Source organism: Eleutherodactylus coqui, chromosome 3, assembly GCF_035609145.1.
Source record: "Eleutherodactylus coqui strain aEleCoq1 chromosome 3, aEleCoq1.hap1, whole genome shotgun sequence".
Lineage (NCBI taxonomy): Eukaryota > Metazoa > Chordata > Amphibia > Anura > Eleutherodactylidae > Eleutherodactylus > Eleutherodactylus coqui.
This window is the reverse complement of record NC_089839.1, coordinates 299,608,735-299,625,208: the sequence shown is the minus strand read 5'-3', so window position 1 is coordinate 299,625,208 and position 16,474 is coordinate 299,608,735. Positions and strand designations below refer to the sequence as shown.

Sequence of the window (16,474 nt, the reverse complement as noted above, 5' to 3'; positions counted from 1 at the left end):
TTTTAACAGCCATGGTCCTGGGCAGCAGACCCCAGCGACCAGCTATCCGGTGCATAGGCCATCAATTGTTAATAGCTGGAATCGCTTTTCGTTATACTGTATCTACTTCAGGAGCAGAAATAACTGATGTTACTAATGAATGTGCATTCCAGCGATTGAGATGCTTTACTAAAGACTTCTTGACATCAGTGCAACACTTTATATTGGTGATCTATTTTCTCAGGCTCACAAACGGACAGCGAGGCATCCTCATAAAGAATTACAACACCAGATCGATCCTCCACGTTTCTAATGTAACAGAAGAGCACTTTGGCAATTACACATGTGTAGCGATAAACAAGCTAGGAACGAGTAACGCCAGCCTGCCCCTGAACCGTAAGTCATATATTACACATCCGTACCAGCTGAGTGCGCTGATAGAGAACAGCCGCCGCACCGACTGTATGTGAGCAGCTGGTATTATAACCCAGGCCAATGTGATCTATCTCATATCTATCTATCTATCTATCTATCTCATATCTATCTATCTCATAACTATCTATCTATCTATCTATCTATCTATCTATCTATCTATCTCATATCTATCTATCTCATAACCATCTATCTATCTCCTATCTATCTTTCTATCTATCTATCTATCTATCTATCTATCTATCTATCTATCTATCTATCTATCTATCTATCTATCTCACATCTATCATCTATGTATCTATCTCACATCTATCTATCTCATATCTGTCTATCTATCTCATATCTATCTCATATCTATCTATCTATCTATCTATCTATCTATCTATCTATCTATCTCATATCTATCTATCTCATATCTATCATCTATCTAGCTATCCATCTATCTATCTCATATCTATCATCTATCTATCTATCTCACATCTATCTATCTCATATCTATCTCATATCTATCTATCTATCTATCATCTATCTATCTATCTCATGTCTATCTATCTCATATCTATCTATCTATCTATCTATCTATCTATCTATCTATCTATCCCATATCTATCTATCTCATATCTATCTCATATCTGTCTATCTATCTCATATCTATCTATCATCTATCTCATATCTATCTATCTATCTATCTATCTATCTATCTATCTATCTATCTATCTATCTATCTATCTATCTATCTATCTATCTCATATCTATCTCATATCTACCTATCTATCTCATATCTATCTATCTATCTCATATCTATCTATCTATCTATTTCATATCTATCTATCTATCTATCTATCTATCTATCTATCTATCTATCTATCTCATATCTATCTCCTATCTATCTATCTATCTATCTATCTATCTATCTATCTATCTCATATCTATCTATCTATCTATCTATCTATCTATATCTCATATCTATCTATCTATCCATCCATCCATCTATCTATCTATATCTCATATCTATCTATCTATCCATCCATCCATCCATCCATCCATCCATCCTACTTATTTATATAGACTGGTGTTTTAGGCAAACGTTACCCTGTCATGAAGAGCAACAAATGTAATAACAGACACTACCCTCTTAATGCATTTGGCACATTTTATGGAATGTCTGTGCGCCAAACTTGAAATCTACGACGGCTATGAACTAGAGTCGGTTTCAGCTACAATTTACAGCAGTTCCTGTCATATATTATAGTACATCTGATGGGACGTCCGTGGGCACATCCCATTTTTGCCTAGCCATAGCCACTTTTAGAAAAAAGAGTCTGAGGTCAACATAAAAAGGTTAAAAGTTGCAATTTATAATGAGCGCTATAATTTGTAACTTTTGTACACCGGAATCCTGGAGAACAAGTCTAAATATATTTGCCAAATGCAACTCCGCTATGGCATCACATCATTTGCAGAATGCATCCATACCAGGGGGGCACAACATGTGGTCCCTAGGCCAAATACATTCCTAATGCCGTTCTCTGCAGCCCCCTCTCATCTGGTGGCTGATCACAGAGAAAAAGGGAGGGGCTCCCATTACAGGAGCAAGGCAGTGCAAGTGCTAATGGTCCACTGTGTGGCCATATAGGGAGAGTGGGCACCAATCAGACATTTATGTCTCAGAGGGTGTTACCCCTTTAAGCTTTATTGTGGCCTTTGCGAGTGGTTCAATCTGACAGTGTGGCCCTTGGACTCAAAAAGGTTGTGCACCCCTGATCTAGACTATGGTAGCCTACAATTAGATCTAGATTATGGCAGTCTGTAATCTGCAAATGAAATTTACTATATGAAAGTTAGTCTTCAATTAGTTATGGATTTAGTCTGCAGTCTGTGGCGATCTGTAGTCTGCAAATGGGATCTAATGTATCAGTGTTTGTAAAGTGCGGGAGTGTCAACGGAATTCACACCGATCGGTTGTTTATGCCATGTACTTTTAACATGCTGTACGTGCCTCAGTTGGGAATACCCCTTTAGGGCTCAGTCACACGGGCGTTTTTTCGCGTGATTTGCGGATCGCATAGCGGATGCGCATCCACAAATCGCATGACCGAGGCCGACGATTCGCTGAAAAATCTGCACCTAGCAGCGTTTTCATCGAAAGGGCCAAGCGCTGCCCGCTGTCCTCTGCCACAGCTGTGGCAGAGGAGAACGATGTTCGCCCATTGAATTCAATGGAGCCGGCAATACAGCCAGCTCCATTGAAAGCAATGGGCCGCCCATCAAGCGCTGTATGAATTTTCGGGGAAGGGCTTAAAATATAAGCCCTTCCCTGAAAAGCATCCTGAAAATGTGTAAAAATAAAAAAAAAATGTATACTCACCTTTTTGCTGCAGCCAGAGTTCAGCCGCGTCCGGCCGGTAGTTCTCCTGAACTGCTCTATATAGTATTCAGCAGGCAGAGATTTAAAATCCCAGCCTGCTAAATGGGCTGCCTCTGATTGATCACAGTGCTCAGCCAATTAGAGGCAGCGCTCACTCACTCATTCATGAATTCATAAATGGGTGAGTGAGTGCTGCCTCTGATTGGCTGAGCACTGTGACCAATCAGAGGCAGCTCTCAGCTGTCATTCAATAGCTGAGAGCTGCTGCCGCCGGCCCCATTGAGCGCATATACAAGCACCGATTTGCACATAACGCAGTTACATGCGTTTTGTGAATCGTTGTGTCATATAATTATCGGCACATCCGCATCAAAAACAGACATGTGACCGATCCCATTGCTATGCATTGGGTCTATATATCTGCAGATCGCAAGCGCGTCTGCAAGTCAGACTCAAAAACGCCCGTGTGACCGAGGCCTCACACTTTATTGTGGTCCTTGTGACTGGTTCAATCTGACAATGTGGCCCTTGGACCTAGAAAGCTTGTGCACGACTGATCTAGACAATTACCATCTGTAATCTGCAATTAGGTCTGCATTATGACAATCTATAGTCTGCAAATTAAATTGTCTATGGCAGTCTGTAATCTGCAAATGAAATCCACACTACAGATGTAGCAGCGCTTATGCATGTTGCTGCTAACAGGAGTCGGGCCGAGTCGTGGCTTGGCACAGCTTCACTAATTGCGTAGTGTGACTGCGAGCCTAAGGTGATTGTTCTCAGCAAGAGAAACGACGTAATCTTGTAGATATGATACCTTTTAATGGCTAACAAAAATACATGATGTAATAATAGCGAGCTTTCGTACCAACGCAGGGTACTTCTTCCGGCTTATGGATTGGATCTGAAGAGGCATGCATATTTATACACACTTATAACATACATACTTATGACAAGGCACAGATATGGATGGGATTGGTTCGCACTTAAAAGGAATTCTGCAAACCAGAAAACAAACTTTTTTTGTCTAGGCACTGATAGCGGAGTGAAAGTTTTATGGTCTCTAAATTACTGTTGGAGGGGGGGGGGGGAAAGGTCAACAGGCTCGAATTGTTATAAGAGATACACAAACATTTTTAGCTAAATACTGATAAGGGAGTGAAAGTTTATGGTCCCTGAATTACTGTTGATGGGGGTCTTATCTGTGCAATCAAGTCTCACACTTCCCATTCACGCATAAATCCTGGGGAATAATTTAACCCCGTATTCAGCGTGTCAAAGGTTGTTATCAATTTATATTCCCAAATTCTTCTGTGGTTTTGTGACTTGAAACCACCCTTCAATATCAAAACTCTCATATCTCCTATGTCATGTCCATGGTTAGAGAAGTGTTCGGCCACAGGTAATTCTCTTCTTCTGTGTTCAATCGTGTGGAAGAAGAGAATTACCTGTGGCCGAACACTTCTCTAACCATGGACATGACATAGGAGATATGAGAGTTTTGATATTGAAGGGTGGTTTCAAGTCACAAAACCACAGAAGAATTTGGGAATATAAATTGATAACAACCTTTGACACGCTGAATACGGGGTTAAATTATTCCCCAGGATTTATGCGTGAATGGGAAGTGTGAGACTTGATTGCACAGATAAGACCCCCATCAATAGTAATTCAGGGACCATAAACTTTCACTCCCTTATCAGTATTTAGCTAAAAATGTTTGTGTATCTCTTATAACAATTCGAGCCTGTTGACCTTTCCCCCCCCCCCCTCCAACAGTAATTTAGAGACCATAAAACTTTCACTCCGCTATCAGTGCCTAGACAAAAAAAGTTTGTTTTCTGGTTTGCAGAATTCCTTTTAAGTGCGAACCAATCACATCCATATCTGTGCCTTACCATAAGTATGTATGTTATAAGTGTGTATAAATATGCATGCCTCTTCAGATCCAATCCATTTAAGCCGGAAGAAGTACCCTGCGTTGGTACGAAAGCTCGCTATTATTACATCATGTATTTTTGTTAGCCATTAAAAGGTTTCATATCTACAAGATTACGTCGTTTCTCTTGCTGAGAACAATCACATTTTGCTCTACTGGCTAACACGGTACCAGATCTTTGTTTTCATGCGAGCCTAAGGGAATGACTGAGGCTGCGCTGTATAACTAGCATGGTGTGGTTAAAGGCACTGCGTGGTCGGCGCTGCAGAAGTAGGATGTCGCTGTTACATCTGTATGGCAGCCTGCAATCCGCTAAATACTTCCAGTCTGTAGTCCGCAAATAGGATCTAATGCATCAGTATTTGCAAAGCGCCATAGGTTTACAAAGCAGCATTTATTAATCACTCCAACATCTACCGGGACCAATAGTGATACCAACATGGACTACCAGCATCGGTCTACCGGACTAAGGAGCAATTCAGCCAATCAGGCTTTAGGTACGGGTGCAGAAACTATGACCACTAGGGGGCATATAGGCTACTGCAGAGCATAATATTTCTATATCTTTGCACATAGACACATGTTTAGGACTCGTTCACATTTGCGCCACAGAGTTTTGTTTGCCTGCTCAGTTATGGAAGTAGGAATGTGGCCGTCAGTGGGCAAATGGATTTATCTTACGACGGAACCGAACGGCACCAAACAGACCCCATTGACTATAATGATTCTGTTTGGTTTCTGTCCAGCCGCCCAACATGACAAGGTAACACTGCAGGGGGCACTATTTGTCCTGTATTTTAACAGAATTCATCAGAATAGGTTACAAATGGGACCTGCGATGCCGATGAGACTCTTCCTCGGCAGTTTGCTCTAGTTCTTGGTGCAAATTGCAAAGAAAGTGGAACATCATGAATATGGGCCAAATGCACAAAAAATTCTGACTTTTCACCTCAATTGCCATATTTGAGAAGTGACAAGAAAAGTAGGCGTGATCTCCATTGAGTGGGCGTGGCCTCTATGATTTAGGCAACTTGCAGACAAAGCCTAAAAGTGGAGCAAGTTTTGACGCCTATCTTCTCCCGCTTATAATAGATGTAGATTTGATTTTTTTGACCCCTAGACAGATGAACTAAATGTATGAAGCAGCGCGTACCTTTAAATACCTTTGGTGCCAATGACTCCAGCTACCTCATTTCTTAGCCTGGCGTAAGATGCGCCCGTGTTAGTTGGCCTTGGAGTCTTATAAGAGCCCTGGAATCCCGAGTCTTTGCTCTCTGTTCTACATATTTTCGGTCCGTGCGGCGTGAGCAGACCCTTCCCATGATACCCGCGTACACGGGCTGCCAGTAAGGTCGCGGCGAGGTGATATTTTGACATTTACACATGCAAATAACCCTTGATGGATGGAACGCGCCGCGCTCTATGTTTGTCTTTCATATCAGTCTTGCATACTAATTGCTATTTCAGCTAATCTCCATTCATGGAATTAGCCTTTAAACTGTGACTTTTATGTCTGATATTGAAACTCTGCTCCAGGGGAAAAAAAATCAAATCCTTCTCACATTTTCTGATGAGGAATCGTCCTCCATTATTAACCCCATCACTGCTGGGAACACGAACATTGTAATGGGCAATACTGTATCCAGGGCAATTCCTGTTAGTCTTGTGCTTTCTCCTATGGGTTTATGGCTTCTATGGTACCTAAAAGAGAATACTGTAAAACTCCCTTTAGTCTGGAGCCGGGAAATCCTGAAGCTCTGGCATGTGCCCAAAACACTCCCATGCCAGATTGGTAAAAGTAGATGATAGCCCAGTGCTAGGACCTTCTGCAGTTCTCACGCCGGTGGTCTCGACAGCATTATACAGTAAATGGCTACTTTATGAGAGACCCCCATGTAGTAGCGTGTTGGACCACCATTGACCTTCAGGACTGCAGCAGGTCATCATCAGGTCCATCCACAGGTATCAGAGGACTCATGGTGTGCCCAGAAAACCTCCCCCACACCATTACTCCACCCCAACATCCCATCAGTTTTGTGCAATAGCCATCCTGATGAATCTGTAATGGTGATGTTTCTTGCTGTTTAATTAACCCATTTTTGTGCTTTTTTGCCCACTGGAGTCTCATCTTTGTGTTCCTCTTAGACACAATGGTGGAGGAACTGGTTGTCTACGTTATAGCCCATCTGTGCTAAGGAACGGCGAGTTGTGTATTCCAACCTGTTAGTTGGAGCACCAGCGTTGTATTCAGCTGCTCCTAAGTGTAGAGAACCTGCTCATCAAAGCGATTCCTGACATCCTCCTCTGACCCCTTTGAGTGACAAGTTGTTTCCGATCACAGGATCTCCTTTTGTTGGATGCTTTTCCTCAATCACGCCATTCTCGGTATACTCTCCGGACCGTTACACGAGAAAACCCAACGCGGTTGTCAATTAAATCCCGGCCCCGACTAGTCTAGCACCGATGACCAGACTTCGTTGCAAGGTGCTCAGATTGTTGATTCTTCCCATCTAATGTGGATTCACAGAAGACTCGTCACGTGATTTTACGCTGCACTCCGGGGTCACGGGGATCATTTTCATGCAGGGGAATGTCGTGGAAGGGCGGGGATCTCCAATGCAATGGTTCACGGTTCATTTGACTTTTGGCAATAGCTGGGCCCCTAACATCCGGCTAATCGTTTAGATGACTTCAATCTGAGACTTCGTGGTCTCCTCTTCCTGCTTTATCTGGCATTAGAAGGGGAACGCAAACTGTACAGACCCAAAGGGGTGTCCTTAGACTTTTTTCAAAACCTTCTGCAAGAAAAAGAACAAAAATATGACATAGTGTGTATAACAGACATCCTTATCGACGTCACGTTTCATGACTGCATCACGCCACTGTGCAGTTTTATCACGACCAATGAAAGATCACAGCAGTCTGCAGCCATTGGTTGACAAGGGCATATGATGTCATTATGAACACAACATTGCTGTGCCCTAGTAGTCACGCCAGAGCTCAGTAGACCAAAGAGAATGACATCAATCCAGACGGGTCCTTCCTTACTTTTCCTGTTGGCTTTAGAACCTGGATCCCAAGATGACCTGCCTTAAAAAAATTGCATTGCTCAGAGCGTCCAAAGCAAAAGTTTTTCTTTTTAAAGCCACTTATCTCAGGATATCTTGTAACCAACAGGAAAGGCGAAGAAGGACACATCTAGTACAGTAGAACTTTTTTCCTTTTATTTCTTAGCCAGACATGGCAATCCCCTTTAAGGGTATGTTCACAGATTAGTTGCCCCAGTAGTAAAAGTGTCCCCCATAGTGGCCCAAAAATAGTGAACCCAATAGTAATAGTGTTCCACATATTGGCACCACTATTAATAGTGTCCTCCATAGTGGCCAAGTAGCAATAGTGACTCCCGTAGTAACACCAGTAGTAATAGAGACCCTTATTATTAGCATCCAGTCTTAATAATGAACCCCATAGTAAACTCCCAGCCACCCGACAAGCATTTAACTCACTGGCAGTCCTGATTCTGTGGTAGCAGAGTCTCTGCTGTTATTAGTGCTGCTTCTGACCTCTCCGCCAGTGTGTATGTGCAGGAACGTAGATAATGGGGTAGAGGTCAGGGGTCACACTGATTACAGAAGCAGCATAATCTGTTGCTAGATTAGGCCTGGGAGCGTGGAACAATGTCCCAAATTTGTGTCTGTCTCACAGAATCTGAGACAGTTGGGATGCATGTATCCTGCCAGTAGTTCACTGTCCTTACTTCCTTGCCTTAACCCTTTCCACTCCACTGTCTGACCTCTGAAGACATTAAGATTTAAGGCTGTACAGCTCCGATGTTGGAAAACATCCTTCGGGGTTCTCTTACTAAATACTGCCAGCCTCTCTGCAGTCGGAGCCTATCCAATGTGTCACCTCATGCAGTACTGGCTTTAACCAGCATATAGCGCCATTGTAAAATTGCAGAAAAAAGAGTAATCCCTCTAGGAAAACCAGGCTACAAATTGGACTGGAAAGGGTTAAATCCCATGCTGCAGTGCCCTGTCTGTGGATCTGAATGCTTGCCTCTCTGCTGTTCCAGGACGATTGTTGGAAATAGATATTTAGTGACATTCTGGTCAGATGTTTAGTAAACCCATTGTAATGTTTGTGCGTAATGTGTGTACCCACACAAACACAACCACATGCTGTAACAGCAGGAGAGGCAGAGACTGTGGAGATTATTTTCATAGCATCTGCAGACCCGTCAGCCTGCAGCCTCTGAGTGCATGGCAGCTGCCTGTTAAGATAGGCTATCCTACTGTTGCTATGGAAATGTCCTTGTTACTACAGAAGCTCTGTACCAAAGGACAAAGAGTGAATTACAGAGAAACTGTGAGGGAGACCCCTAGTGGCAGCCAAGCAACAACATTTTTAATGCAAATATACAACAGAAATGATGAGACTGCCACAAGCTAGTAAATGTGCAGAAGTTGTCAGAAAAGATAATGCCCCTTTAAATTGTACCATTGAAAAATACAACTCATGGCACAAAAGTAAGCCATCTGGTGTCTGAGTCACCGGAAAGATAAAAAAGTTATGATTTTTTGAAAGTACGGAGAACAAATAAAAAACAAATAGGGCCGCAGCAGGAAGGGGTTAAAAGAAGGATTTCCTTTGTCCTCCAAGCCCATAGAATATAATTTACTCGTCTGGAATCCTATATATTTCTGCTAGTTCCTCTCGTTAATTGAATTTCTCGTGGTCGCGTCTCTCCGGTAATCATATTAAATTATCGACTAACTACACATAAGTGTTTCTTATAACAAACACTATCTGGGCGCCATATGGATGGAAGCATTATACTGTCATCCTCCGTAATAGGTGAGGAGCTTAACGCACGCCGTACCACGTTAAATTGTTCTCCCCCACATTAAGATCATGGCAGCTCCTACTGTATAATTCGGGAAGCGTCATCTTACCACCTGCCGCTCTCCAATAACACCATTTACACTGACGTTCGGCTGCGGGGAGAGAGATTATCATCACGTAACTTCCATTATCCTGCAACTCCCACCCAGTGCGTGCGGCGCGTTTAACCTTGCGACGAATACGTACTGTATTGACTCGGATGGCTGTAATTTTATGATTAAGGTCAAGTGTGGAGAAGCGATGATTCCATGCAGATGAGACGTCAATAATTGATCATGTTACTCGGCTACGTCGCTTATTGGGGAGTTTAGAAGTGTCTTCTGGAGTGGTGGGAGGTCATCGCCCGCTGGTGGGACTCTGCATTATCTGTTTCTTCCTATATAAGCTATGTCATGTCCACAACACTGTATTTTGGGACCACAGTCCAGCGTAGTTGTCTAGTAATGGCGTCTTCCGAAAGTGGGATGGCGAGAGGGGTGCACTTATGATACACGTTACACTGAAAATCTCAACAGCATATAGGCTCTTGGACATGCAGAACCCGCCTTGTTTTTCATGACTCTGTACTGTAATGGGTGACGTCTGGTTTTCTCTGCCCACTGATATCGCCCATTGACAGAATCACCACGCCAGAAGCCGAAACGAACGCAGTTTCAGTATCCTATGCAAGAGATATGTGGGGAGCAGACACAAAAGAAAAGACCCAAAGCCATAACAGGTCCTCTGTAACAAGAGAGAAACATACATTCCAACTCTTAGGGGACATCCGATTATGATAGATGGATAGATAGATAGATAGATAGATAGATAGATAGATAGATAGATAGATAGATAGATAGATAGATAGATAGATAGATAGATATGAGATAGATAGATCAATAGATAGATAGATAGAGAGATAGATAGATAGATAGATAGATAGATATATGATAGATAGGTAGATATGAGATAGATAGATATGAGATAGATAGATAATAGATAGACATGAGATAGATAGACAGATAAGAGATAGATAAATAGATAGATAGGAGATAGATAGATAGATAGATAGATAGATAGATAGATAGATAGATAGATAGATAGATAGATAGATAGATTGATAGATATGGAGATAGAGAGAGAAATAGATTCATAGATGAGTTAGATAAATAGATAGATTGGAGAGAGATAGATAGATGGATAGATAGATAGATATGACATAGATAGATAGATAGATAGATATGAGATAGATAAATAGATAGATTGGAGATAGATAGATATGAGAGATAGATAGATAGATAGATAGATAGATAGATATGAGATAGATAGATAGATAGATAGATAGATAGATAGATAGATAGATAGATATGAGATAGATAGATAGATATGAGATAGATATATAGATAGATAGATAAATAGATCGATAGATATGAGATGGATATGAGATAGATAGATAGATAGATAGATAGATAGATAGATAGATAGATATGGGATAGATAGATAGATAGATAGATAAATAGATCGATAGATATGAGATGGATATGAGATGGATATGAGATAGATAGATAGATAGATAGATAGATAGATAGATAGATAGATAGATAGATAGATAGATAGATAGATAGATATGAGATATGAGCTAGATAGATAGATAGATATGAGATAGAAAGATAGATATTAGATAGAATGGTATGAGATAGATAGATAGATTGAAAATAGACAGAGAGATAGACAGCGCAGTCGCCTGTCATTTGGCATTATTGTAGCTTCCACATTAATTTCGCTTTTTACCAATTTCAATTCTGTTGATTCTTCAATTCATTTGTTGGAGAATATAAATCCGGCACGCTCGGGCCCGAAAACCTCTGTTCCATTTGCATAAGCTTTTCCCAGCCAACTGTCTCTCTTTATTAGCGGCGTTGCATTAATTTCTGCCTGTGCATATATTTAGCATATATAAGTGCTTACATTGTAGACCGATTACATTAGAATATGGAAAACATCAGTGGCCACTTGAGGGAAACAGCTGTCCTTGGCTTTTATCCGTGGAGCATCTTTGGCTTTCTTCTGCTCCGGCCTTGTTATTTTTAATAGCTCGACTTTTAGCGAAGAAAACATTGCAGAAAGTATCACTTCAAGGAACAAAGGTCTGAATCTAGTGCTTGGCATAAGAAAACCCGGTCATACACTCCGGGATATAGATAGCAAGCGGTATAATACACAAGGCTGCGGGCTTTCATAGAGGAATGTAACCTGTGGATCCAGAATACGGCTCATCACTAGGAGATGACATCAATGTTGGGGGTCCATCCTCTGGGACTCCTACCAACGAGAAGGATGAACGGTCCTGATGGCTGCCTGAAGACAAGATAACAAATGGGTCTGTACCCACCAGTTGTGTCCTCCTGCCACCCCACTCCTCTGATCACAGCTGTCCTCCTGCCACCCCACTCCTCTGATCACAGCTGTCCTCCTGCCATTCTGGTCCATGGTCATCTCCTGGTTTTCCAAGAGTTGGTACTCACTTCAGTCTCTTTCTTGCCGGCTTTTGGGCAGAGAAAGTAATGGCAGTTTTCGCCATTAATGTCCTTGTAGGAAACCGATACGGTAGGGGAGCGAGGTGGACTCAGTCTCTAATAGGATAACAAATATTGCCAGAACCATGTCAGATGCATTCCAGCCAATGCAGAAACCCAAATGCCCATAGGTCTGTAAACTTTTCCATGCAGGTTACTCTAGGGAATATCCCTACTTTTGTTGACGCAGTGTAGCTGCTTCACTCTCTATACTTCCTGTTCCCACTCAGAGACCCCGCCTCCACTTAAAGGCACAATAATGCGCTTAACAAATTCCACACTTGGGCCTCATGTCCAGGATTGAGGCAGATTCCGTGTGCGGCAGCCCACAGTGGAATCTGACCCTGTATACTTGTGTGGCCAGGCAGCAGCGTACGTGCGGACCTCTGTATTTCTGGCTTCTTTGTAGTGTGGATGGTTCGCACGACTTGCAGTCGGACATGCACAGTACAGATATATTTTTTTAATTTCCTGCTTTCCTGCGGGATCTGCAGCCCATCTGCAGTGTCAGCTGCGGGCGACCGCGGATCGGACGGCTTCCATTCATTTCAATAGAAGCCATGCGTAAAATGGAGCATGCTGCAATTTGTTTTCCAGACCAAAAGGTTCACAAAACAAATCCGCATGCTTTAATTCATTTGCGGATGCCCATGCTTCACTATGGGCGGTTTGATTTGCAGATCTCCTGCGCAGGTGCCTCGTGCGGATTCCGCAAATCAAATCTGCCTGTAGACATTGGGCCATAACATGGATAAAATGAGTAAGGAGACAATACCTCGTTCCATGTGCTTAGACGGTAGGTGACCAGCTGAGCGTGAAGTCAGTGGAGGCTGGCAGAGAAGAGAGCAGTGGAGGGATGCAACAGATGATTAGAGGGTTTTTTATTATTTTGCCTGCAGACACTAAGGGTTTTTCAAAAAAGGTAGCCACTGGACACCCCCTTGAATTTAAAGGGATTGGCATGAACTTTTGTTACTTTTCCTATTTCCTCAGGACGGGTCATCAATAATTGATTGGCGGATGTCCGCTGCTCGGGATCCCAACCGCTCAGCTGATTCTTGGACCCGTTGTCAGTACTGCCAACCTGGGCCACTGCAATACAGACAACCACATTGATAGCAGTGTCAGTAATCAGCTTATTGTCGGGGATCCTGTCAAGTAACTATTGTTTCTCAGCCCAATGCAAAGTCTTTAACTGCACTCCTAAACATTATAATACTCTGTTTCAGAATAAAAATATGGCGACAGGTTCCCTTTAATTAGTACAGCTTAAGGAAAATATACAAATTTGGTATCATTGTAGTCATACTGACCGTCAGATTAAGGCTTCTTTCACATGAGGGCATATTGGATGGTGTTTTCACGAACGGCCAATATACGCTTCCATCTGGGGCGTAGAAGCTCATGAACGGGCGCACAAATCTAATGTTTGTGCACCGTTCACACGGCATGGGGTCTGGTACATATGCGCTGAGCTCAACATGCCGTCCCCTATTTCCCCTCCCTCCCCATCGCAGGCTCACATCTCGTCTCCTTTCTGCTCGTTCTTTGCAATGGGAGGGGTGGGGCGGCAGCTTAGCGATGGCCCGTCCCGCCTCTTCCCATTGATGGCTATGGACAAGGGGTGGGGAGAGGGCAGTAGCTAAGCTTCAGCCACGCCCCCCCCCTTGTCCATAGCTATCAATAGGAGGAGGTGGGATGGCGCTTAGCTCCACGCCTGCCACCTTCCATTGTACAGAACAAGTGGAGAGGAGACGAGAGGTGAGCCTGCACAGGAATGCTGCTGTCATTGGTTCCCATGGGAGCATATGCAGTGGCAGATGTATTCCGGCCCAAAAGATAGTTCCAGGACTATCTTTTGGGCCCGACGTAAAAATGCCCGGCGCTATATTGGCCGGCCGGGTGCTTTTACGTCTCAGTAATAAGCCCACGTGATCTGATGCATTGGAATCCAGTGCATCAGATCACAGTGCATATTGGCCGGCCATGAAAAAGGCCTGCCGATATGCGCTCGTGTGAAAGAAGCCTGAAGGTAACACGTAATTTTTACTGCACCACGAATGCCATAAAAACAACCCCCTCTCCAAAAAATGGTGCCACCCACTTTGAATTTTTTGTATTTTACGGTACATGAAATGGTACTTTTGAAAAATACAACTTGCCCTGCAAAGAACAAGCCCCAGCCAGCTATTTTACGGGGGGGGGGGGGGGGGGGGGGGAATTATGATTCTTTTTTAAAAGGGGAGGAGAAATAAAAATTAGGCTTCATTCGCACGGATGATGTATATTTACGCCGGCCGCATTGCAGCCAAAAATCACATTAGTGAAGAATTACCGCGATCGAGTCTTACATTAATTCGCCGTTTCTCAACTATTCGCACAGGCGTACTGTGGGAAAAATACGCTGCAACGCGGAATTCCGTCAGTCGTCAGAAATATTTTTTTGACGCTGCGTACAAAATAGGCGACCAAAAAGAATCGCTGATTTGACGTTTTGACTGTGCAATTTTTTCTTGCACCCAAAAATCGCCCATGTGACTGACTGCATCGGCATCCAACGCTTCTCGTGGTCACGATTTTTGACCAACGTTTCATTGCAGTAAAATAGCCGCGTAGAAACGCTCGTTCAGACTAGTTCTGAAAAAAGCGAAAAAGGGCTGCAGCAGGAAGAGGTTAAACTCAACCAACAAACTATTTAATTCTCCGCATGTCTAATATTTCCAAAAACATCAATTATATGAAATTGCAGATGATTGTGTAACTTTTTGCTAAATGCATTCCGTTCCATCGGAGGTGTTAATTAGTCTTTAAAGACCCAATGCGTACATTTCGTGACACATTTTGGCCGGCCTGACCCCGTATTTGATTACTTATTCCGAATCCCCCGTAACATGCGCGGTGCGGAGGCAAAAAGGTCAAAATGAAAAAAAAAAAAAAACAATTGCAGAATAAATCAAAGATACAAATAAAGAGATTTTGGAAAATGAGCAAATGATTCTTACATCTTTATTGCTTCACGAGATGGATTTTTTTTTTTTTTTGCCTGGACAAATAATTCAATTAATTAGCGAGTGTAAAATGAAGAATTAATACCAAATCATTATTTTCGGCGGCGGTGTTAAGCAGCTGGCTTTCCTTTGTTTATATAAATAATCAGCATGGCCTAATTTGAAATGATACAGCTAACAGCCCAAGAAGACGAAGAGGGGGGAGTGCTTAGTATATATTTGTTGTGTTCACATCAAGGGAGATCTGAAGCCTTTCAGGTAGAGTCCTCAGGACTCCGAGGCTTTCAAAAACAGGAAGTGCGAGCATTGATGCATAGCTGGGAGCGCGAGGAGCTGCATCTCGGGTTATGTTCTTTTCTTTTGCTATTTTGATTGAAGTTCAGCAAATAAAAAGGATTAAGCGAAAGATGCAAGAAACACGAAAAAGCCCTGACTTCAGCAACACCGCTATTTACATTAAAAGCAGATCAAATATGCAAAAAAATACCAACAAAAACACAGCGTCAGCTTTTCGGAGATGCTAACTCGGTGCATCTCTGTTGGCAATATCATTTAAACACCCCTTTTATCTGTATTGGGATACGCCACATCTACGAATGCCTCAATCATGGCCAACCAACAACAGCGGTTGCAGTAGGTCAACCGGTTTGTCTAACATTAATGATGGGGATGCTGAACATGATGTCCAGTGTGGCATCGGAAGGCACGGGCGACTCTCCAACGTCTACGCCGTATATGGGCTGCCGAAATGTGCCGAAAGACATTGGAAGATGTAAGTAAGTCTATCTCTATTGGGACTCACACACATGGTAGAGCAATGGGGCTTCTACAGTGGCACACTCCATGTTCGTGTCTTGGAAATGTGAAAAATAATGACATAATATGGTACTGTACAGAAGCACCACACAATGGCACAAACAGTCCCTATCACTCCGTAGTCCTGAGCAGCAGGCACTTCCTGGTGCGCCTTCACCGGTAAAAAAAAATATTTCAAAAGAAGCTATGAACCCCCAACCCCTGCCCCTGTTTTTTAGTCTCTGCTGCTGTGGCAGTGCCTGTGGACTAGGAAGACTCCAGAGAGTGTTTCTCCGGTTGCCGGCCGTACAGTGACTCTCTCACATCATGCGGCAGATAGCAGTTCTATATAAGCACTCTGTGGACCATACAGGGGATTACAGTACAGTTATATTTAGTGACTTCCAGATTACATCCTCTCTGGAGTCATTCACTCTTTCCATTTTTTCCATCTGGCCCAGACTACCATAAAGATTTCTTCCAGCCATGACTT

The 16,474-nt window shown here is 42.9% G+C and overlaps 1 protein-coding gene across 2 annotated transcripts in view; it reads left to right on the top strand.

Moving 5' to 3' along the window:
- NEGR1 (neuronal growth regulator 1) overlaps positions 1–16,474 on the top strand; it is a 561,497-nt gene that overhangs the window by 467,337 nt on the left and 77,686 nt on the right. For both annotated transcript variants that reach the window (XM_066597782.1, XM_066597781.1), the window contains exon 6: positions 224–375. In XM_066597782.1, coding sequence (XP_066453879.1) covers positions 224–375 — 152 coding nt within the window. The remainder of the gene's footprint in view (positions 1–223; positions 376–16,474) is intronic.